At 39.4% G+C, this 24,880-nt stretch overlaps 1 protein-coding gene across 1 annotated transcript; it reads left to right on the forward strand.

Moving 5' to 3' along the window:
* The first annotated feature begins 73 nt into the window (after nucleotides 1–73).
* Aldh3a2 (aldehyde dehydrogenase 3 family member A2) lies at nucleotides 74–23,302 on the forward strand. The gene is made up of 10 exons (XM_076870990.1): nucleotides 74–436; nucleotides 1,974–2,205; nucleotides 2,960–3,045; nucleotides 4,990–5,198; nucleotides 6,387–6,504; nucleotides 9,032–9,173; nucleotides 11,577–11,743; nucleotides 13,537–13,636; nucleotides 17,888–18,123; nucleotides 21,570–23,302. Exons 1-10 carry the CDS (start codon nucleotides 284–286, stop codon nucleotides 21,582–21,584), a joined length of 1,458 nt encoding a protein of 485 aa, XP_076727105.1. The 5' UTR covers nucleotides 74–283; the 3' UTR covers nucleotides 21,585–23,302.
* The last annotated feature ends 1,578 nt before the right edge of the window (nucleotides 23,303–24,880 follow it).

A 24,880-nucleotide genomic window follows, 5' to 3' on the forward strand; every position in this document is an offset into this window, starting at 1 on the left:
CCGCACGGTCACGTGGGCCGCCAGGACCAATAGACACGCGGATCGGGGTTGAGCTGAGCCTTGCGGCGTTTCTGTTGGGCTGTTGGACGTGGCCGGCGCTGAGGCCACCAGGGAAGTAGCATTTAGTGGGACAAGTGAGGGGCGGCCTGGGTTCAGCGGTGGGAGTCCCACCGAAAGGAGGAGAGAATATCTGAGAGGGGGGACAGCGCCTGCAAGCACTCCATCCCCGTTCGCCACGCCCCAGCGCCCCGGGAGCTTGCCTTTTTTTCTTCAGGACCAGGCCATGGAGAGCCAAGTCCGGCAGCTTCGACAAGCTTTCCGGTCCGGCCGGTCGCGACCCCTGCGGTTCCGGCTGCAGCAGCTCGAGGCCCTGCGAAGGATGGTGCAGGAGCGCGAGAAGGACATCCTGTCTGCCATCGCCGCCGACCTGTGCAAGGTAAAAAGTACGCGGAAGGAGGGGTGGGGATGCTAATCTCGTGAAGCCCTACTCCGGGGCCAATTTCCGCCCGAACTTTTGCTTTTCCCTTTATTTCTGATTATGCAAGCACGGTTGGAGTATTCTTCCCAGTAATACAAACAAAGCAAAATTTCTGTCGACTTTCCGATTCTCCTTATCCTCCAGTCTTGCTTAGATCCAGCCCTAACTGTATCAGCAGAGACCCTGGAAGTGCATGCGTTTTCTGAAGTCTGTAGTTCCTCTTCTGAGAATTTCCTTTTAAATTCTTGCTCATATTTCTGTTGCACTTATGGTCCTTTTCCTTATGATTTGTAGGAACTTTTTGTATATTCTGGACGTCAAAAGTTTATCAGCCTGACTTATAGCAGATATTTTGCTCCAGGTCTATTCTTATAACTTCGTTTTTAGTTTCTTCTGTAGACAGTGGTTTGGGGGTTATTATTTTTGCCCTCAGATTTTTCTTCATTGCTTTGTGTATTGTTAGGTCTTTGCTCCTCAAATTCTGCACTGACTCTCTCACCTGGGGATCTTGTTAAACACAAATTATGGTTCAATAGGTCTGTGATGAAGACTTGAGATTGAACGTTTCCAACGAGGTCTCCTGTGAGACTATACTGCCTTTTTTGGAAGCACATTTTGAGTAGCAAAGTTTTAAGTAGTATTTAGGGTATAATTTTTTCTAATTTTCTATTGCTATAATTTTTTCTAATTTTCTAATATTTCTGTATTTTCTAATATTGCTTTCCTCTTGTTTTTGCTTTTTATGTACTTTCCAGGGATAGCAAGGCCTTCCCCTGGGTTTGATTCTTCCTTCCTCAATCAAAGACTATTTCAAGGAGTAGTAACAGTAGTAGCTATATGGTGGAGAGGGACCGTGATATTAAATAAACAAAGTGGAGTGATTAAGATTCATAACCCACTTGAATCTAATGTATGAAATATGATATGTCAAGAGCTCTATAATGTTTTGAACAATCAATAATAAAAAAAGATTCAGAACTGCTGTAAATCATTTATTCATTCTATAAGCTCCAAATATTTTTTTTCAGTGTGTGTGTAAATACATGATTACTGAAGAAATACAGTAAGTTCCCATCTCTTAAGAGCTTTAAACTTAGTTGGGAAACAGAGCATACAGGTAAAATATGAGTATAGTTATAAACCAGAGTGTTAAAGGTGAAATATTAAGATACAGGTCAAAAGCATAACTCCTATGGTAGTTAAAATGTGATCAAGGCAGGGCATTATTAATCAGGGAGGTCTTCTTGAGAGAGATAAATGTTTAAATTGAGTTTTAAAGGACTTAGATTAGTAAAAGGAGATTTTAAAAGCATTGTATATATTGCATAGGGAGTTAATAAATTCTAATAGAGGAGTTGGATGGCTAACCAGCTAGTATGGTAACCCATTTGTTTGTTACTACAGATGTACCTAGCCTGCAGCTTTTGACATTCATGTACAAGTCTGTCCTACTCATTTTGTTAACTGGAAGTTAACTGCGATTCTCTTCTAACAGAGTGAATTCAATGCATACAGTCAGGAAGTCATTACTGTCCTTGGGGAAATAGATCTTATGCTGGGGAATCTTCATGAATGGGTTACTGCTAAACCAGTTAAGAAGAACCTGCTCACTATGATGGATGAGGCCTATATTCAGCCAGAGCCTCTGGGAGTCATACTGATTATTGGAGCTTGGAACTACCCCTTCGTACTCACTATGCAACCACTGGTGGGAGCCATTGCTGCAGGTCTGGTGTCAGCTTATGTCTTTATACCTTTTTAGAGGGGATTATTCTCTCACATTGGTTATAAAGTAAGGATTGTGGCTAATTAAGTACATTTTCTTTGGTGGTTTGCCTTGGTTTATACCAGAAGTGTATCGAGAATTCATAAATATATACTTTTAAATGAGCTGCTGACAAGATTTGAATGAATGTTGTTTTGAAGTAACTGGGGAATGAATCTGTGAGACTGAAAGGCATCTGAGTCAATAGGTGCAGGAATTTGGGGTCAGGCATCCATATTTAATGTAGTTTCAATTGCTGGCTTTGGCCTTGGTTGTACCATTTGATTCTGTCTGACCAGTTTTCTTCATACTGATAAAGGATCTGGGAGTAATACCAGCTTGGGTGTATACCAAATGCCAGGAGATTGATTTCTTACTGTGGAGAATCCAGATTGTCAGCTTTATGTTGACATAGTCTATTTGCTCATTAATTCTAGGGTACAGAGTAGAATCCAAGAGCAGAATTAGGAGGAAAACATGATAGCTGGAGGAGTGGGAAAGGCTGGAGATGTATGAATTAAGGGGTTAGCAATAAAGAAGGAGAAAATAAAAAGGAAGAGAAAGTAAGACAAGCTCTGATGTTCCTTGATGAAGACTAGACTTAAAACACTGCAAAAATAATTGGAATATCTCACCTGTACATGAATATCATTTTGGTAGCCATTAAAATGACTAAAGTATTTGATATTACTGTTCTGATTTTTTATTTTGTTTAGGAAATGCTGTGATTATCAAGCCTTCTGAACTAAGTGAAAATACAGCCAAGATCTTGGCTAAGCTCCTCCCTCAGTATTTAGATCAGGTGAGAATGTCTTGACCCATTTCAACACATCTGTTCATAGTGGAAGGTATACATTTGATTTTCCTGTATGTCATTGCTAGCTGGGGAATTGTTTGCAGTTTCCTTAAGCCTTCAACAATTGGCTTACTAAAAGAAGATAAGTTCCAAATTACACTGTGGAGAAACCTGTCTCTTGTAGTTACACAATATATTTAGGCTTGTGGCTTCCTAAGTACGACAGCTATTCACAGATATTCTTCTACAGTATGGTGTTTGTGGTTAATCCTTGTTTGCACTATCGTGATTTTTAGATGTTTTCATTTAATGAATTACTTAATTACTTAAAAATAAACTAGCAGCTAGCACTGTGCTGGCTGCTAGTTTATTTTTGTCACTGATAATCTCTTTTGTCTTAACAGAATATAATACTGTATTATTATATAAGAGTACTTCTGCTTTTTAAAAGGCCACACTTGCTGCATGAAAACTACAGAAAGTGGATTCTCACTCTGAGTTAAAGTGCTGGCATTTAAGAGTATCAAAGTCTGAATAAAGAAGATTCTTTATTCTCTTAAGAGCTTTAAACTTGGCTATTGGGTGATTTATCCCTTTGTCTGAATCAGAGGTTCTTGTGCTCTCCTAGGGAGGAAGATAGTCACAAATTTAGGACTGCTGAGTTCCACATGAAATTGTTGTAGAATTCATTTAGCTTTCAACAAGACAACTTTAAAATATACTGCCTGAATTGTACATATTAATTTATAATGGCCTTGAGGCCAACTCTGGCTCTTGGAATAACATTGTTCTCTTTGTTATCTTATCACTGTCATGACAGCCCACAGAACAATTTTGTTCTAATAGCTGTGGTTATCCAATCCAGAAGGATGAAATGGAAGATAATGAGATGTCAAGGATTGAGTAGGACATGGAGCCAAAAGAAGATTACTGGGGGCTTTGTCCCTCACCAGGGGTAAACTCATTAGTAGTTGACTGTCCAGGCAGGGAGGGAAATAAGGCTTTAGTTGCTTCAGTTAGCTTATTAGGCAGTCCATTACATATGCTGTGGACATGAAGCCACAGAAAAGTTAAAACTTGAAACATGTTGTGCAGTTAAACCATGAAATGAATGAGAACTAATTAGCCTTTTAAGGAGAAGGAAATCAAATGGAAACTTGAGGTACACAAGCCAGATTTTGCTTCATACTCAGAACTCAGAATCTTTTCAACATCTCCCTCTGTCTTCCTTCTTTGCCATTTGTTCTCAGTCATTTTTTTCATGCTGTTATTGTCCAAAGTGGTCTCTCTTTTAGAGTAGCTACTAATAATAGCACAGTGCATCTAAAGAAACTATGTGAATTCTCCCACTAACAGATAAGAAGACTGAGGCTCAGAGATGTTCAGTAGCTTGCCTAAGGTCACACATGTTAGCGAGTAGCAAAACCCAGAATCTGTCTGAATATACTTCAAAAGTAAGCATTCTCAGTCCCATGTTATATATACTATTCATTCAACAGACGTGAACTTGGCTTCTTTCTTGGACTAAGTCCTATTCTACAAATAGATTAAGCCATGCACCTTGGACCTGTCATGTGGTCATTGATAGTAGCCACTTTCTCACCTAAGTCCTAAGGTTCTATACTATACCCTTCTTTTCTCTCATGCATTTCTCTGGTCACATTCAGCCATTTGCTCTTGTTTGTTCCTTCATTGCAAGCTTACATAGGAAAAAAAAAGGGGGTTCTTTTCATGTCTGTTTCATATAGGTTTTAAAGATTCCCATGTACCAGCAGACACTATGTCTTTTCTTCCACTTGTCCTTGATCATGTCCCTCTTCCATCTTCACAGGCACTTGTCTCAGTCTCCTGGTTTTACTGAATGTTACATGTTTATATTGAAGAAGTTGCTGATGTTAGACAATAGGATTAATATGGCAATGTAAGAGTTTATGTTTCTCTTTCTTTGAGGACCTATATGCTGTTGTTAATGGTGGAGTTGAGGAAACCACAGAGCTTCTGAAGCAGCGATTTGATCACATTCTCTATACGGGAAACACTGCCGTTGGAAAAATTGTCATGGAAGCTGCTGCCAAGTATCTGACCCCAGTGACACTTGAACTGGGAGGGAAGAGTCCATGCTACATTGATAAAGATTGTGACCTGGACGTTGTCTGCAGGTGAGTCTGGCTTTGGTTTCCTAATTTCCCCAGCACAATGGAGACTTTTCCTAGTGCATTAATGTGAGCCTTTGCATTTGAACCCCATGCCTTATGGTTCTAAGATAGGTCATTAAACTTTTGTGGTCAAAGTGTTGAAGAGTAATAGAAGCCTTTCACAAACTGTCTTTTGATGCCACTATCAGAAATGATGAGCCATAGGTTCTGATATTGTGTAGATGTCCTTAGGAATATTGGAAAAGTTCTTTCTTTTCTCAAGATTATAGTTAAATCTGGTGAGAAATTTTATTGTTCTCTTAGCCAGTGATCCAGGAAGTAGATAATCCAAAGTATTGTGTGTACCTAGTGAAATTTTTAAATTCTCAGTTGAAGAGGTATTTTGTTGATCTCTTAACTAAGGTCTTTTTTTTTTTTGATAGAAACCAGTACTTCTCCTCTTTTAACTTTGAATAGCATCTTGCAGTCAGGAACTAGAAAATAAAAGGATTCAGGTTCTCTTCTTGAGGGTTTGCTACCAGGAAGTGCACAAACATAGAACTACCTCTGTGCTTTGGGTGGTGTGACATCCCTTTCAGAGACAGGGAGCCAAGAAGGAGGTGTGGTGGTGGGTCAGTGTTCCAGGTTGGCTTCATAAATATAATCATAATCACCAGAATAAGAGAACCTCTGTCAACGAATGTTGTGGTCATGGCCTCTGTCCATACATAGAAAGAGTTTTTTGTCGGGGAGGGCTCCACATAGAGGCGAGTGGTCTTAGATCCTGACTGTGTCCTGCTTTACTGCCTGCACATCTTGCCAGCAGCAGCTATAGCCACAGCCAAAAGCAGCAGAGTCTGAAGCTAACTCTTGTCATCCAGGACAGCCTTCTGACTGGAGATTAGAGGTAAAGAGGTGTTGGAAGTCTCTTTCTCCTTCCTGAGGCAGGCAATGACTTCACTGCTTTTCAAGTACTCTTTCATACGAGGTGACTTGAGAACCTTCCTGCCACTTAGAATATTCTACCACAGAAGGAAAAAGTATTTATATAAGTTCCAGACAACCAATTTAGAGATGAGTTTATTTATTTTTTTTAAAAGAGTACCAACTAAATATATGAATATATTTTGGTTGGAAAACATTCAAATGACACAAAGTATGTAACAAATGAAAATTTGAATTTTATAGCTAACCTAGGTTTTTTCCCTCAAGACGAATAACCTGGGGAAAATACATGAATTGTGGCCAAACCTGCATTGCTCCTGACTACATTCTCTGTGAAGCCTCCCTCCAGAATCAAATAGTGCAGAAGATAAAGGAAACTGTGAAGGTCTGTGTTTAATACATTTGATTCTACCGATTTTAGTATGTAAGGAATCATTGAACTATTTGCAGATGGCATCCCTAGCCCCCTCTCCCAGGAAATTTCCAGAAGCATATGTGCCTGAATTAACTTGTTAGCCAGTTAAAAATGCTCTGCGTACCTTTTATAAGAATGGTCAATGGGAGCAGAGTTAGGTTGATGTAAATCCACTTAACCTGTCTTTTGATTTGTTGATTAATTGTGGTGTATTCTTAAAAAGAAAAAAGGTAAATAGGTAATTTTTTCTTTCCTTTTTTTTTTTTTTTTTTTTTTAAATTGGGAGTTGAACTCAGGGCCTTAGACTTGCTAAGCAAGCACTCTACCACTGAGCCCTTTTAAAATTTTTGAGATAGGGTCTTGCCAAACTGTTGAGACTGGCCTTAAACTTGTAATCCTCCTGCCTCAACCTCCTGAGTCACTGGGATTACAGATATGTACCATCTTGCCCAAGCTCTTTATCTGTATTTTTGAGAGAATGTTGCCAATCCCTTGAAGTATAACCAGAGACTTTTTGACATATTGGCCTTTGCTGGTTAAGGCTATCAGTTTTTGTATATGTAGAGGGCCTGGGGGTAAAGGGAGTGAGTTAAACAAATACCTACTTTGTAGAGTACCCTTTAGATGGTTATCAGTTTTATAGGATATTTAAAGTAAAGTTCTGTTGAACTGGACAACCTACCAGGCACGGTCCTTAAGCCACATTACTTGTTTAATTAATCAGAAGGGGGGAGATGCTGGGAGCCATCAGCCAAGTAGGTATGACAAATTCCTTGCCAGCTTACTCCCATGCTGTCTAGTGGAAGGACTTCTGAAAGGTGACCTTGCTCAAGGACCAGGGCAGGATCCGTGTTTAGGGTGTTCCCCCTTTAGAATAGGGCAGTTTAGCATAATAGGAGATTAGGGTGTTCCCCCTTTAGAATAGGGCAGTTTAGCATAATAGGAGATTAGGGTGTTCCCCCTTTAGAATAGGGCGTATCCTGCTGCTGAGTTCCTCTTGAGTGCTTAGGGTCAGACAGTATATTTTGGGAGACAGAAGCCCATGCCGTGTGGATTTGGGCAGAGAGTGGATTTGGGAGAGAGTGGATTTGGGCAGAGAACGTGGATTCCCCCAGAGCGTGTTTGTAGACGGCCGGTGTGAGATCGGGAATAAAGAATTGCTGTTTGAATCTACAAGCTGTGTGGAGACTCGTGATTTGTGCCCAGCCAGAGACTGTGGCAAAGTTCTGCATGAGGGAACTAAGGAAGGCTTCGTGGTGTTATTCTGAGCTGAGATTTGAAAGAAAAATGTAGGATTTAAGTTGGTAGAATGCAATGGGTTCACCCATATTACTGAGTTCAGCAGTGGGAGGGGGTTGCTATGCACCCTTACTGAAAGAAATTGTTGGAATAATTGTTGTTCAGTCAACCAGTGTTACTTGAACACTAGAAGGAAGCAACAAGAATTCCAAAGAGGCATGTAGGATCAGAAAAGGAAAATTGCATACCAGGGAGTTGAGGGAGGTAAGATAAGGTGCTAAGCTGGACATTAGTGATGGGGCTGAAATATGAATCCAGACCAAGAGAACATGAAAGTTGGCCAGTTACCAGGGAATGTGGGATGGAAGAAGAGTAATTGAAGGTATTTGTGAGATTGAAAACAGTGGGAATTGGCAAATTGCTTGATGAGTATGGTGATGAATTCAGTTTCAAAGGAATAGGGCCCCTTTGTCTTCCTTTGAGACATTTACACAGTGTTTCTCAACTGAGCTTCATGTTAGAATCACTACAGAAATGTTTAAAAATAGGTTTTCAGTCCTTATCCTCCAAAGATTGATTCAGATTGTCTGGATCCCCCAGGTGATTGTGTGATGCAATCAGCCCTGAAAACCACTGTTTGTAGCCTGGTCTTTGGGCCCAAGAATGTGCATTTCGGCAAGCTGCCAGGTGGTTCCTGCCACTCGGACTTGGGAGTTGCTCTTGATGGAGGGTGGATGAATAATGTTCATTTTATTTGAGATTAAATCCAGAGCTCTCACAAGGCTTTGAAGTGATGCAGCAATTCAGTAGTTTTGGGTTTGTTTTACCCAATAAATATTGATTGTATACTTATTGTGATTCTTTGACCTTGGTATTTACCAAAGCTGTATTTTGATCCTTCAAGTGGTTTCACTGTCATCCAGAGAAGATACAGGTCAACAAAACAGAGTAAGACTTCTTCTCCAAAACCTGCTTCCACAATCATCCCGGGGGAAGCCCATAGGTAGACTGCAAGAGAACCTACTGGAACTATGGGAAATAATAGATCAGTTAGGGGGTATGTTTTATTTCTTACCCTAAACCTGCCCAAAAGCTTAAACTTATCGCTATTATACTACTACTAAATATTTGGGGGGTAGAGTGTTGGATTCTATGAAGATATAAAACCAGATTGATTTTCAGGCATGAGTGGATTTTGAACTCAGAGTAATTGAAAAATGAATTTGTGACAGTTAAATGCTTTTTTTTATTTCAATAGGAATTTTATGGAGAAAACATAAAAGAGTCTCCTGATTATGAAAGAATTATCAATCTTCGTCATTTTAAGAGGATACAAAGTTTGCTTGAAGGACAAAAGATAGCTTTTGGTGGGGAGACTGATGAGGCCACACGCTACATAGGTAATGGAAATTTACCTTTTTCTATGGGAAAATGAGAGTTTGACAGATTTTACTGACTATTACTTTATTGACCCTAAATAAACTATTATTTATACATAGCATTTCATTATCAAACTACTGAATTCTGCTTTCTAATGTACCACTTTTCTTAAAAACTGTTTTTAAATGAATGTGCATATACATGTTTAATACCACTTGTGCTGCACCGTTACCCTAATTTTTTCATATTTACATGTATATTATCTGTTTTTTAAAATTCCTAACAACCCTGAGAAGCAGAATAGCACTTTGTAATTTTCTTGCATTTGTGGATGGGAAAGTAGCACAAAGAAATAGCTGTGTCAAAATTCCGCAGTTAGCCAATGCCATTGACAACAGCAAAAGTAATGTTTTGGTTTGTCATGCTTGACTTTATTATTTGTTTACCTTCTTTGTGGGGTTTTTTTTTTTTTTTTGCTATAAATATGTATTACTTTGAATTTAAACACATTTTTCTAAAATAACATATAAAACAATTATATGACACATTTGTTGGCAAAGAATCTGCTCCAAATTGCTTTACTTTACCTCTCTTAAGAGTTAGGATGCTGCAAGAAACCAAAAAACCAACTTAAAAAAAAAACTAAACTTGAAAGACTTAAGTAATAAGGAAAAAGTTATTCTCTTATAATAATCTGTCCTAGTCTGTCCTGGATTGTATAATTCAGTGGCTCAAGGATACCTTAAAATCCCCTTTATCAGTCTTTCTCTTCTCCTGTCCTCTCCGTATCAGCTTTGCCCTCTTCTAGCTAATAAATGGCAAAGACAAGGGGCTATCATCCGTAGCTTTGTCTGACTGAGCTGGAGCTAGGTTACTGCGCCTGAGCATACAGCTATGCTGAGGAGTTGTGGGAGGCTCAAACAAGATTGGTTCTGTGACCCATGGAAGATGTGGGCAGTGAGTTTAGGGAAGCAGCTTATGTAGGAGTACTGCTGCAAAGAGCTGTCCTCAGCCACACTGCTAAAAGAATTAAGTAGAAAGTAGGGATAAAGAAAAAAGAGCCAACTTGTTATTTTCAGATGTCTTCTCTCTTTTTGTTTTTTAAATATTTATTTTTTAGTTATAGGTGGACCCAATAACTTTATTTTTATGTGGTACTGAGGATTGAACCCAGTGCCTCATGCATGCTGGGTGAGTGTTCTTCCTCTGAGCCACAACCCCAGCCCAGATGTCTTCTCTTTTAGTTTTGGTCCAGTTTATTAACAGGGTCTTCTTGAATACTGCTAATTGATGACTTTACCTTGCATGGATGCTGGGATACTCTGCACAGCTTCTTCAGCATTCATTTTGCTCTTCTTTTTTGTGCTCTTTCCCCATTGTAGACAAAATAGGGAATCTTTTTTTTTTTTTTTAAATATTTTTAGTTGTAGATGTACACGATATCTTTATTTATTCATTTATTTATTTACTTATTTAATGCAGTACTGAGAATTGAACCCAGTGCCTCATATGTGCTGGGCAATCACTCTACCACTGAGGTTGTTTCTAATTTGTTGTAAAACAAATTATGGTTTATTCGTATATCAAAGTCCACCATGGGCTGGGATTGTGGCTCAGTGGTAGAGTGCTCGCTTAGCACAGGCGGGACCTGGGTTCGATTTTCGGCACCACATAAAAATAAAGGCATTGTGTTGTGTCCATCTACCAAAAAAAAAAAAAGAATTTTGCTCTCTCTCTCTCTCTCTCTCTCTCTCTCTCTCTCTCTTTTTATCTCTCTTAAAAAAAAAGTTCACCAAATGAATTCATATTCATAGCTTGTTGTTTTGGGTGATGAGGCCCTGGGGTTATCCCTGTATTCCTCCCCTGCTCCCTGGGGTTAGATCTGAGTCCACAGGGGTGAGTGTCATAAGTCCTTTTGACTCACAAACACCTGTATAATAGGAAAACTTTCCACAACCCCAGCGCCAAAATAGGGAATCTTGACCACATAAGTATGGTTTTCTAAATCTAACAGAGTTGTAATAATATGCATGAAACAACTTGAGTTAAGAAGAAGGAGTATGATGAAGAGCTGTCAATATTCCCAGAAAGACCAGTTCAGGGAAAGCTGTAAGTATAACCTATGGTTAAATATGCAAATGACCAGGAACATAATGTGAATAAGATGTATTTGGATATGTATCTTTCTCTTGGTTTGCATAAGAATCCTGGTCCACTTGCTCTGAAGATTCTTAATTGCACAGTTCTGTCACAAAACCAGGGCTGGCACATGATAAGAGGACTTTTTTTCCCCCAGTAGATATGACTTGGGTGGGAGAGAGAGGAAGGTATGGGTAGGTGACTCAGTGAAACAAAAGTAAGATGAGAGTTTTGCATTTTTGTCTTCTACTTTAACATTTTCATTTTGTTTATTTTCTCTTTAGCCCCAACAGTACTTACTGATGTTGATCCTGAAACCAGAGTGATGCAAGAAGAAATTTTTGGACCAGTTCTTCCAATAGTGCCTGTGAAAAATGCAGATGAAGCAATAAATTTCATAAATGAACGTGAAAAGCCCCTGGCGTTCTATATATTTTCTCATAACAACAAGGTAAACTTTATGAAAAAAACAGCTCACTATCATGAATGACTGTTATGTTTATTATATATCAAAGTCCACCAAATGAGTTTATATTCATAGCTTGTTGTGATGAGGCCCTGGGGTTATCCCTGCATCCTTCCCCTGCTCCCTGGGGTTAGATCTGAGTCCACAGGGGTGAGTGTCATGAGTCATTTTGACTCACAAACACCTGTATAATTGGAAAACTTACAAGTACTAACATTCAGTGCTTTTGTGACACTAATCTTCCAGGCATTGCTGTATGAGAACCTGTCCTTGTAACTGAAATGGCATTCATAGCCACTCAGATGAGGCTGGGTAGGGCACAGACCTTTGGCACCATCATATAAATAATTGTAATACTTTGGATTTCAGTTTCTCAAATTAAATTTCTTTTTTGTTAGAATAGGGAACCCCATACCTTGTAGTCCAGCATCTGTGCCACTTTCTGCATGGCTCTCTCATTTGTGTCTCTGGGTAATGGGCTACTGCTAAAAAACAGTGGCCTCTTTGTGGGCAAATAGGCTCAGGCACTCTCTGAAGAAGTGGGAAAAGAAAAAGGGGGAAAATGGGACCAGTCAGAGGAGTTCATAAGCCAGGTATGTTCTGGATAGTTCTGCTGGTAAAAAATAGCAGTTTTTCTGTGACAGCTTCTGGAGCTTGTGATGCTAACGAGACACCAATAGCTATAGATATTTGAAATGAGACAAATATGCAGAGCCCAGAGAAGACTGAGTTATTCACAGAACAATGATCTGTCATTTTGAATGACCATGGATAGATAATGTGGTGAGTGGGAACTCTGAAACCTAAAGTCTCTTGGCCAGGGTGCAGCTGAGTGGGGAACCCTGGGTCACCTGAGGTCACTACAGCCCATATTTGACATCTGCCATGAAGAACTCTCAAGGGCTTGTCGGCACTCAGGTGAAATGACACTAGTATAATGTCATGTCCTTTTTTGGATCTTAGGCCAGCCAACATTTACTTCTTCAAAAATAGGATGCTAAACTTAAAATCTTAAATATCTTGCATTTCATAAAGATTAATACATTTTAATTGTATGCTACAATTTAGAGCAGATATTTTTAGATCTTTGGATTTTAATTTCTAGAAATCCAAAGATTTTTAGAAATAATTTTTAAAAGTGGGATATAATCTGAACTGTCTGTTATAAAAGCCTTTTGCTCCTGTTTTGTAGAGAATTAAGTCTATGTGGCAATCAAGTGAACAGGCCCCAAGAAAGTTAGGGGTGCCTCCTGCAATGTATAGTTGAAACACTGGGAACCAGAAATGTTTTATGTTATTAATTTTTTTTAGATTTTGGAATATTTGCACATGCTTAATGAGATATCTTAAGGATGGGACCCAAGTCTGAACACAGAATTCATTTATGTTTCATATACACATAGCCAACAGATAATTTATGCAGTGTTTTTAGTAATTCTGTGTTTGAAAGAGTTTCATAGCGTGGAATTGTCTACTTGCAGCGTCATATTGTCACTTAAAACGTTTTGGATTTTGGAGCATTTCACTTCTGCTTTTCAGATTAGGATGCCCAACCTTTACTTGATATGTGTCTGAGAAGTTAGATATCAACATGTTTGCTAAGTTAACTACAGTGTAGTTTGTTTTTATCCAATTGGCATGGTGTCCCTAGACTCAGGAACTCTTGCTGGCAGGTAAAGAATGTGTTTTCCTTCCACACTGTCCTACCTATGAGGAGCTCTGAACACTCCCTGAGATGCAAGTGTCACTGACCTGGATGCCTTTGGTCTATTCCTTAGCTCATCAAACGGATGATTGATGAGACATCCAGCGGTGGTGTGACAGGCAATGATGTCATCATGCACTTCACTCTTAATTCTCTGCCTTTTGGAGGAGTGGGTAAATATCACTTTCTTTGCTCATATTAAATTCAGAAGCTCTGCATTTCAACAATCTTTTGTATAGTCTGTTAAAGAGCTGATTGTTCTCTTCTGAGAGAGGCCTTCCCCAGCCATCCAGTTGATGGTAGTTTTCCTGATTCCTTGTACCTCAGGGTGAATCTGTCCTGTCACCACTTTCTGTCCTCACTAGCACTGGCCACATTTGTGGGTACTTTGTTCATTTCATTGCTTTACTTGTTTATTTATTCCTATATTTAGGAGATTTGAGGACTAAGATTCCAGTCTCAATTAGTGAGATTCCCTTTCTCTCTCCCTCTCTCTTTCTCTCTCAGTGAGGTAATGAAAGAAACATTTAGAATGTCAGAGAAGAGACAGCATTCAGAGGGTTTTCTGATATCCCTTTGTTTTCCACTCAAGGTAGTGTCAAGTATAATCAGCGAGTACCTGTATTGGGTCCTCAGCCCTCTGTCGGGGATGAGTGGCCTATGCTTGCCTGTCCTTCATTTGAAGAGAGTAGGATTCCCATGTTCTAGAGAAAATGGGCTGTGGACACAGCCTGGTCCTGGCCATTCCCTTTGGGATGTGATCTACCTCTCTCTTCCCCACATGAGATGATTAACTCACCTTTTTATTTCTTTGGGATCTAAGTGGTAGATATCTCTGCTGTACAGTAGCAATAGTACAGAATAACCAATGTGGAAAAATTCTCACAACAATGAGCAAACTATAGAAGCAACTATCTTGAAAGCCCCTGGTTTATTTTCTCTATATGTAATAATATAAATTACTCCATGGGATGAATAGCCAGTCTGGCAGGAACTTCCGTTCCTTGTTAAGGAAACCTTGTTCCATAGCCAAGGAGGCTGACTTGCTCCCATTCCTGGTCCCTTCTGGGGATGTAAACAGCACCAGCACCCAGCACGATACTGACATAATGGCATACGTGAGGGAGACCTGGGGAGAGACCAGGTAGACACTGCCAGATCCAGACTGGAGAGGGTGGTGGCAGAAGAGACAGGGGAATAGGAAGGAATATTTTGGGGGTCAAGCAAATTTCCAGATGGAATGTATTTGAAGGAACAGGTGAATGAAAGCAAGTTGGCTCCTGAGATTTTGGCTGGAACATTTATAGTTTTATAGCCCAAATTCTTAAAAGATTAGACTGTTGTCTCTAGATCCTTATCTCATCCCACAAGATTCTGTCCCCCACTGTGCTACCCCAGCAAATCTGTCATTGTTTCACATGATGTTACTAGTGCCCCATTTGCACATTTAATTAATTGGGTTTATTTTCTATCTCTGCTAGGTAACATGTGGCATCATCAATAATACCCTCTTTTTTTTTTTTTTTTTTTTTTTTAAAGAGAGAGTGGAGAGAGAGAGAGAGAGAGAGAGAATTTTTTAATATTTATTTATTTTTTTTTTAGTTTTTCGGCAGGCACAACATCTTTGTTTGTATGTGGTGCTGAGGATCGAACCCGGGCCGCACGCATGCCAGGCGAGCGCGCTACCGCTTGAGCCACATCCCCAGCCCCAATAATACCCTCTTTTTAAAAACAAACCTTCCTTCACCAATGCAAAAGCAATATGGGCTTTTTAAAAGAACTTGGACAAAATAGAAGCGCCTAAAAATAAATTTAAATTATTCATAACCCCACATGTGAAAATAACTGATATATGTCTTGCACATATATGTGTACATGCATATACAGATTTAATGTTCTGTGCAAAGTGGTATCTTATTGTATTTGACAAGATAGTGTGAATGCTTTATGTCATGATTTTAGTAACTGTTCCATCATATGAATCTGGTAAATTTGTGTTACCAATTCCTTCAGTTATATTTTTGTGACCTCAAAGTTTTGGGTATTATAATTTTTTTGTAATATATTTGTGCAATCTAATTATTTCTTTAGAAAATATGTCTAGAAGTATAATCACTGTTTTAAAAGGGCTTATATATTTCTTTCCTGAAGTGAAATGCTTTTTTCTTCTAATTCTAGACATAACATAGGCTTAATGGCAAAAAGCCTAAGCAGTTAAACAAAACACAGAATGATATAAGGAAACATGCAATAACCTCTCAGACATAGACACTTAATTATGTGTATAACACCAAAAGTTTTGGTATGTAGCTCAGCTTTTTCTTTAGAGTTGCTTTCAACACATCTTGCCATATATCCTTGCGAGTTGTATTGTAGGAATGTCCACTTCCTTATATCCCTAAACTGGATTATTCCATTACAAAATTGCTAGACCAAAAAGGGTCTCATTTTAATTTGAACTCCTGTCATAATTAGTGACGGTGAACTAAAGATTCTTGTGAATTTCCTCTTTTATGTCCTGAGATGTTTTGTTGTGGTCACCTCTTTCTTATTGATTCATAAGTGGCCTTTTTTATAAGTAAAAAAAATTAACTGTATCTGTAACAAATTACTTCTTTCCAGATTGTAATTTGTCTGTCAGTTTTGTCTGTGATTTGAAACCTTTGTATAGTCAAATCTGTGAGGCCTCCAACTTCTAACTTGGCTTAGAAAGTCTTTCCTACTTTAGCATTATAGATATTCATGTGTAGTTTCTTTAAATTCCCGAATTTTCTTTTTATGTTTTAATCATGGGTTTAATTTTGGAATGTTTTATAAGAAAGAATGCACCTTTATTTTTTTCCAAAGAGTAAGTTTGTGCTGGGACCATTTTTGTCATAATTATCCTTCTATTATCTACATTCAATAAAAACAATTACTTGGGTCATTTTTACATTTCCTCTTTGCTTCCTTAACTTTTTGCTTATCTTTCCCTGGACCAATATGCCAGTTTTAATTACAATAACTTTATAGTTAGCTATGTAGTTAGCATATCAAATGTGCTTATTATCTGCCAAGAGTTGAGTCTATGCATTTTAGAGACCAGTAGCTAGTAAATAGTAGAACCAGGAGCTGAGCCCAAATTTCCTGTCTCTAAAACCCATACATGCAACCAATCGTGTAGTTTACTCCTCAGGAACAATTCTGCTCAATATCTAAAAGTATATCCCTTGTGGATATTGTTTTCTAGTGTTTTCTTGCCTATTACCTAGGCAAGATGAACTTTAAAATCAGTCACCATCTCCTCCTACTCAAAGAGAAAAAAATACCTTTGAGATTTCCTGGAATTTTGATTAAAATTGCTTTAATCTTAACAAATTATATCGGGAAGAATTTAGATCTTTAAAATATGGAGTCTTAAGGGGAAAGTGTTCCATCTCTTCATTTATATATGTTTTATGTCTGTCAGTAACACTTCGTAGTTTTCTTTATGTGGCTTTTTACCTTTAATTTTAAGTATTTTTCATGCCATTTTTCTTCCTTAAGTTCTTTATACATTTTCCCCCATTTCCTTCCTACCTTGGCCATGCCTTTGGCTGGCCCCTCAGCCTCTGCTCTTCCTCAGTGTTAGGGTTTCTCAGGGTTTTGTCCTGAGGCTTTATTGTGAACCAGTCTTGCTTCCTGAACGATCTATCCCTTCTTGTAGCTTCAGCTACCACTTCACCTACAGCCTGGCCCTAATAAACTGCCCCTTGTCTTCCAGTTGCCTGGCCTTATTTCACTGTGTCATGTACCTGCCATTCTCCCTGCCCAGCACATGCATCTCCCCTTGCATCTCTCAGATAGATGAGTTAGAAAAATAGAAACTTTCACAGAACTGGCTTCTTAGAGGGCAAAGTTTTCACTTACTTATTCTCACCCAGCTGCATGACCCTGTCACCCTAGTCTTTGTCACTACTCAGGGGCTTGGAGGAAGCAAGTGGGTGAATGGAGTCAAGGATAAATAGAGCCATATTGGGATGATAGGAGAAGAGTCAATAGCCACATGACCTTTGCCACTCAATAGCCACAAGACCTTAGGCAGGTTAATTAACCCTGTGAGCTCCCTTTCCCTTTCTAGAAACTGAACTGATAGAACTCAATACAGTACTGATGAGGTGAGACTTATAGAGAATCTATTTAAACTTTTCACATGGTCCCTGCTACCCAAGAAGGACTACAAATCCTTTTCTTCTCTTAGAAAGCATCCTGGTTGGAAGGGAGGTTGATTGTGCTGAAGACAAAACTGGGGAGGATTTCTTGAAAAGAGACATTTGCTGGCAGAGAAATTCAGTGTGGGCATTCATGCAGCAGGGAGTGCATGTAGGTGTTCTCCATCTGTGTGGAGGCAGAGGAGTAGCCCAGGTCACCTCCAGTGAAAACTATTTTGTCTCTTTTCTTTTCAGGTTCCAGTGGGATGGGGGCTTATCACGGAAAACATAGTTTTGATACTTTTTCTCATCAACGTCCCTGTTTATTAAAAAGTTTAAAGAGAGAAGGTGCTAACAAACTCAGGTATCCTCCCAACAGCCAGTCAAAGGTGGATTGGGCAAAATTTTTCGTGCTGAAACAGTTCAACAAAGGAAAACTCGGGCTTCTGTTGCTCACTTTCCTGGGTGTGGTGGCAGCAGTGGTTATCAAGGTGAGTCCCCTTTCCTCAGGAGGTGCCAGTTCTGGTCCTGCCCCAGTGGCTGCCACCTTTACTTCTTTTCTCCTGTCTTAGACCTTCTCTAGTTTTATAAATTAATTCTATCAAGACTCTGCATAAACTTTTAGTGTCTCAGACAGGTTCAGTGTCCATCTTCTTGTTTTTATGAATAAAGTTCTTGGCACACACCCATACCCACTTCTCATCTTTGCCTGCTTTCCTGATACTATGGCAGAGTTGAATAGTTGTGATAGAGATTGACCAAAACTTTAACAGAAAAAGTTTGGTGACCTCTGGCCTAAGAGTTTAAAATACTGGAACTTGCTTACAGAGTCCTGAGCTGTCTAACCCTGTGATCCTTATGGTACCCGACTTCCCTCTTCAGCTTCAGTTTCACTCTTGAATGTGTATGAACTCAGCACGCCATGGGGATGGGAGAGAGCATTCTGTGGTGGACAGTAGTGGTAAAGGATATTTTATAAGGCTTGAGTGTTTTCCCCCATAATTAACTACTAGATAATGTTTGACTTTGTTGATTGGTTGTTCTAGAGATGGGCTTAGCAAGAGACCCTTGAGAAAGCTGCTTCTCGAGGCAGTTTGTGTATATTTGGTGTGAAGGAGAAAATGTATGGGGTTGAAAGTTAGAATGGAATGGGGGAAGGCACCTGTGTCATTGTATCCCCTGGCCAGCCAAGGAAATGCATTGAAAACATTTGACAACTTCCAATTAAGAATGGGCATGAAAGAGAGGCAAGATTCAAGTATTTAATGGAAATTACTATATTTATATCTATGTTTTGTGTGAATTTAAAGGGGGGTTGGCTTGTCTTACAGTAGCACAGTTTTGGTGGAACTGGAGATAGCAGTTACATTTGAAATCATTTGGGTTTTCTCAGAAATACCGAGCTGTGCTGAGGAGAAAGGCCCTGTTGATTTGTCTGGTAGTTCACAGACTGCATTGGTCCAATAAACAATGATGGACAGGACATTTCAAATCCAACTCTGTCTTTTAAGAGTGAGGTAGGAACTCCTTATTTTCTTTCTATGCATATGGTAGGCCAAGTTTTTGGGTATATTTTTGTTTTGTTTTGTTTTTTGGTACTTGCTTTTCTCCAACTGGAGGCTTAGGGTTACTGAAAGTAGAGTGTTTAAACTTACCCGTCTTGTTTCAGACTTTGCCGATAGTATTGAAGTGTTAAAATTCACCTTACTCGCAGATTTAAATAGGACAGGGTGGGTCACTAGGAATCTAAGAGAAATGCATAGAGGCAACTGCTGAGCCTACATCATTTCTAGAAAAAGAATGGCCATCTATGAGCCTCATTTCTCTTCCCTACACACTCAGCTTTCCTGGAGGAAGGGCCAGCTCTTTCAGACCTGTAGTCACCGTTTAGACTTTGAACTCCATTTCATTATTTAAGAATAATTTTTAAATCATTCGGTTGTTCAGATTAGCTTTGAGTTTTTAAAAGAGTTTGACTTTGGAATTCATAGTGATAAATGTATTGAATCAAACATAACTTGCAATTTAGGAGGTTTCTACTTTTACTTCTATAATCATCCCTAGGGTGGAGATGTGGTTGGAGCCAGGCTTGGGTTTCTGGTTCTTATCTGCCTGTTTTGCTCTTTTCCTGAGACAATGATCCCCTAGCCTCATATGCATCTTGATCGGGGTGGAATTTTTCAGCCTATTGGACAATATGGAAAACCAGGCTGGGTCTGTGCTCCCCAGGCTCGCCCTGTCCCCAGAAGGCTTGCCCAGGTGCAGTGTACTGTACCAAGTAGGTTTGAATTCACAAGAAGGGTTTGGCAGTCAGGTTTTCCTCTGTGCAGATCTAGAGAAGCAATAACATAGAATCCTTTAGCTGGAAACAAGAATTTGTGAGTTTGATTCTTGGCTCAGTTATTGGCTTAATTGACTTTGATCAAGGTCTTTCCTGAGCCCTCACTTGGGCCTGAGCTATACAGTGCAGAAGTGGGCATTGGTGACTTTCTAGGCTACTTTGAACTCTCTCTCCACGCTCCTTACTATTGACACATTTGTTGCTTTTTTTTTTTTTTTGATTCACTATTGGTAGGACCAGTGAAATTTGGTTTTCTTTGCCTCTTTGCTTGCTTCTCTGCTCTGGTTTCTGAGATTTTAATCTTCTTTTTATCAAATCATGTTTAATTTTAAATGAATGAGTGAATCTATATTGTGTATTTACTTAAGTTTTTTTTGTATTTACTTTAAGTTCTTTTTTTAACTTTTAATTGACATAATGTACACATTTATGGGATATATGGTGTGTCATTTCAACACTTGTACAATTTTTTTTTTTTCTGTACTGGGGATTGAACCCCAGGATGTTTTATCACCAAGCCATATCCCCAGTCCTTTTTATTTTTTATTTTGAGACAAAGTTACTTGCCAAATTACTGAGGCTGGTCTCAAACTTGAGACCCTATTGCCTCATCCTCCTCAGTTGCTGAGATTATAGGCATGTGCTACCACATCTAGCTACTTGTACACAATTTTTAAAAAAATTTTTGTTTTAGTTGTAGTTGGACACAATACCTTTATTTTATTTTTATGTGGTGCTGAGGATCGAACCCAATGCCCCACACATGCTAGGCGAGCACTCTATTGCTGAGCCACAGCCCCAGCCCCTGTACACAATTTTTAATGATAAGATCAGGGCAGCTGGTGTCTGTCATCTCATATTTATCATTGCTTTGTGTTAGGAACATTCAAAGTTCCATTAGCTTTTTTGAAATATACATTTAGTTGTTAATTATAATTCGATAAGCCTTCATTTATTGTAATCATAAACATTTTTCTGAAATGGCTTTTCTGCACTTAATAGTTTACTCATTTTGTTAGATGTTTGATTTCATTTTATTAATTTACTAGAGTCAGAATGAATTTGGAACATAAGTCCACAAAGTAAAGTTCAAAAAAAGCTCATAAACTATAGAAAGCATCATAGGTGGTCTGGGTTTGAAGGGTGGAAAAACATCATAGGTCCAAGTTGATAAATGCCATTGTCCTTTTACAATTAATAGGATCGCACTTCAGTGGCTTCAGTGGATGGATTAACTTTATTCCTGTTTCTGAATTTAGAAACAAGTTTGCTTATCAATTTTCAAATCGTGCAGATTCCAGCTTCCTGCTTTCAGTGCCAGCATAATAGATGAGCGTTTTCAGCCCCAGCTTTTACCTACATGCTGATTCTGAATAGAATACAGCCCGTCTTGCTATTGTTACTATTGAGGAAGGGTATGACCCTGGGTCTTCAGTTGAAACCACACTTAGACTTCATAAGGATGCATAGCTATCTTTATTATACAATACATTTAAAAGTCTCTTAAGATAGGGGATATTTAACTGTGTTCCAAGACTGGTTGTGGGTGACTTTTAAATCAGTTGAGTAACCTAAACTACTTTCTCCTCTTTCCAGGCTGGATTTTACTGAAGAATGAGTCTATTCAACCTCTTCTACTGAATTATTCCTCTATAAATGGCTAATGAACTGATAATTTTTCACTCCTACCAAAATCAGAAAATATGCAAATATGCCATGATGAAACCTAAAAGTCATTACCACTCGCCTTTAATAAAACTTGCCATTTCAGCCAAGTCCTGACATTCCCCAATAATAAGAATAGTTAGAGAATTTATTGTAGATTTGCTAGGGGCAGGAATGTGTTTGGCTAAATCCAGACTCCTTGAAGACTTGAACCTGCTCAGTGACTTTCATTCCAATTCATAGGACATCCAATCCCCTGCCCCTGCTGCTGCCATCACTGGGTGAAGCTTTCAAGAGTTCAGTACTGCCCAGGGCTACCAGTAGTCCTCTGTAGTACAGAGAGGAAAGATTAGTTATTCCCAGTTCCCTTTGAAGTTTGCTACACTAAAATTGGGGTTGGGGGAGCAAGGCTGGGATGGAGGTTGCCCCTCATCCATTGGGACTTGAGAACTTGACTTCCAGCAGTTAGAGCTCTTCATCCTTTTTCATTCATTCTCTATCATCTGCAGGTAGTTGGTTGCTACAGTCTGCAGGGTTATCCATAAATGCTCTTTGTGAATAATATCACTCAAAGTGTCTTGTAAGCTCTAGGGGCTTGCTAAAAAATCCTTGCTAGTTTCATGCAAGTATCACCTGTCTTTCTCATAACGTTGGACTTACATCTTATTGAAACCTAACTAGTACTTTTTAAAATGCTCTGATTAAAGTGTGAAAATATTGCCATGAGCAGTAGCATATGCCTGTAATTCCAGCTACTTAGGAGGCTGAGACAGAGGATTGCTTAAGTGCAGAAGTTCTCAGCCAGCCTAGGCAACATGGTGGTCCCACCTGCAAATAGTCTTCTCAGGACCCTAAAGTTGCAAGTCAGTGATCTTCAAGGACAAGTATTTAATCATCTAATTTCTAGAGTACCATACAAGTAAATTTCACTCTTTTAAACCTCAGAGAGGTTCCTTTCTATTCTATTCAGTTTGCAGGACTTAAAATTGGGGAATCATTTCCTGTCACAAAAAAAAGAGGCCTTGGATATTAGGACTTTGGGGCTTGAGAGCTTCTTAGGGAAGAGAGAGTGGACAATATAGAGAAGTTTAGAGAATGCTGTTTAAGTGAGTTGGCCATACTAAAAAAAATGGAAAAGGGTAAGAGGATCTCCTGAACAAATGGGCAGATCTTCTCACTAGAGCCTTGTATCACCAAGGCCTGAGGTCCCTCATCCAAGAGGGAAAGTGCCAAAGGAGGCCTATGTGGAACGGGGTGTTCTCTCCAGGGAGTGCTATGCTGTGCCTTGGAGCTCCTAGTTGCAGGACCTCAGTTCCTTTCCTTGAATTTGAAAAAGAGACTTGGCCCACTCAATGAAAAAAATGTAATTTGCACTATCAAATGTATAATCAATTTTGTTAAGTAATTTGTTCCATTAAGGCTGTCTGCAGTATGGTGTATCTTTATCATCTTACAAGGTGTCAAGAATTAATCACTGGCCTAATTTAGGAAAACAGTTACTTAAACTGTGGTTCTGATAGAATGATCAATCATAGAATATCTTACACAAAATTTCAAAATGGAATTCTCATTTAGTATATTGTATTTTGTAATTTCTAGTTAAGCTAAATTATTGGCTTATCTACTAATATATTCTCTAAAATAAATGGTTATATTTCATAAAACTGACATGAATTTTGATATCATTTTTCATGTGGAACCTCGGACATGCCCTGTTGGAGATGATCCTTTGATTGTAAGTTTTCTTCAATTTTTGCTCTTGTCTACCAAAGATGGTATTTGTTAACTCTCTTTATTGTGCTTTCTCATTTTAAATTCTTAGCCAAGAAAATTTTCTCAGACTTTGGTTTCTGGTTACTTGGGGTGGAGTTGGGGGGGGCGGGTGCAGAGAGGGAGAGGGAGAAGGAGAAGAGAGATACTGATTGGTGGCTACATGTGGCCTGATTCACCATTGAACCCAGAGATGTTCACCAATTCCAGGCCTCAAAAGCACCCAGGAATTTGGATCAGCACTGGATCCCATCCTGAGGCTCTGTGGCAAAATCATCTTTACTGCTCTGGTTTATATCATATCACTCTGCTGTAAGAAAAAAAAAATTGCAATGTGAGCGAGTACTTCTCCAAGTCCGTGATATTGAAAATGTTAGTGGGATGAAAGACTGCAGATCCACAGACAACCCCTGCCCCAGCCAGGACCTTACAGCACCCGTGTCTTCAGGGGGCTGAGGGGTCCCCTGGGCAGGACACACCACCCGCTTCTCAGAGGGTTTATAGAGGCTCTATGAACAGACAGGCATCAGGCTGTGCCTAGAACAATTCTTTAATACAACTTATAATGTTAGTGGTTTTTGCAATTTTTGTTTTATTTGAATCTTTAATTTGAAGCCATTTATATTCTGTGTGCTCTCTGTGTGTTTGTGTGTGTGTGTGTGTTTGTGTGTGTTTTACTGGGAGTAAACCAGAAGTGTTCTATGAATAAGATGCATCCCCAGCTCCTTTTATTTTTTGAGACAGGGTCTAAGTTGAGAAGTGAAAGCTGCCTGCTTAAAACACTTATCCAAGAGGATGATGGGCAAGTCATTTGGTTACCTTATCTAAAATCCAAGCACACTCATGGGTACTTATCTGGTTTCAGGCTAGTCAGGTTGAGCTTTTTACTTTGTTTGATTTTCAGTAGGTTGGCCATCGCAGAAAGGCTTGGGTTTTACATTTCTCTTTGTAACTACGGAGGGTGCTTATACTGGCCAACCACAATGTCAGGAATAGAGGCTGAGGCTCCAGTGGCCCCTTCACATTCCCCCTAGCTTACACCCCAGACCACTGCTGCTGCCAAGTCCTGATGCATTCAGGCACTTCCAGCTGAGCAGTCACTACCCATGCTGGTCAGGGGCAACTGACTCACTCACCTCCTCTGCAGCTAGCTTTCTGTCCAACTGGAAGGGATAGCTTTAAAAAAAAAAAAGTAAAAAGTAAAAAGTATCACAGGCCAGCATTCCTATCCAGAGGCCTCTTGGAGACAGGTGCCAAAGTACATGTCAGGTGACCACCCCAAGCCTCTCCTGACTTCCTCACACCACAAGCCACAATTCTCATTCTAATCACAAAGATTAGCAGAGTTCCCAGAGTGCCCAGAGGGAGCGATGTTCAGTGTTCACAGTGGCTCCAAAAGGATTGCTTCCCAGGGACTGTGCTATAGGTATGCTGGGAGAGTGACAAGGGACAAGAGCCCCAACAGTTTACAT

The sequence above is a fragment of the Callospermophilus lateralis genome, chromosome 11, assembly GCF_048772815.1.
Source record: "Callospermophilus lateralis isolate mCalLat2 chromosome 11, mCalLat2.hap1, whole genome shotgun sequence".
Taxonomy (NCBI): domain Eukaryota; kingdom Metazoa; phylum Chordata; class Mammalia; order Rodentia; family Sciuridae; genus Callospermophilus; species Callospermophilus lateralis.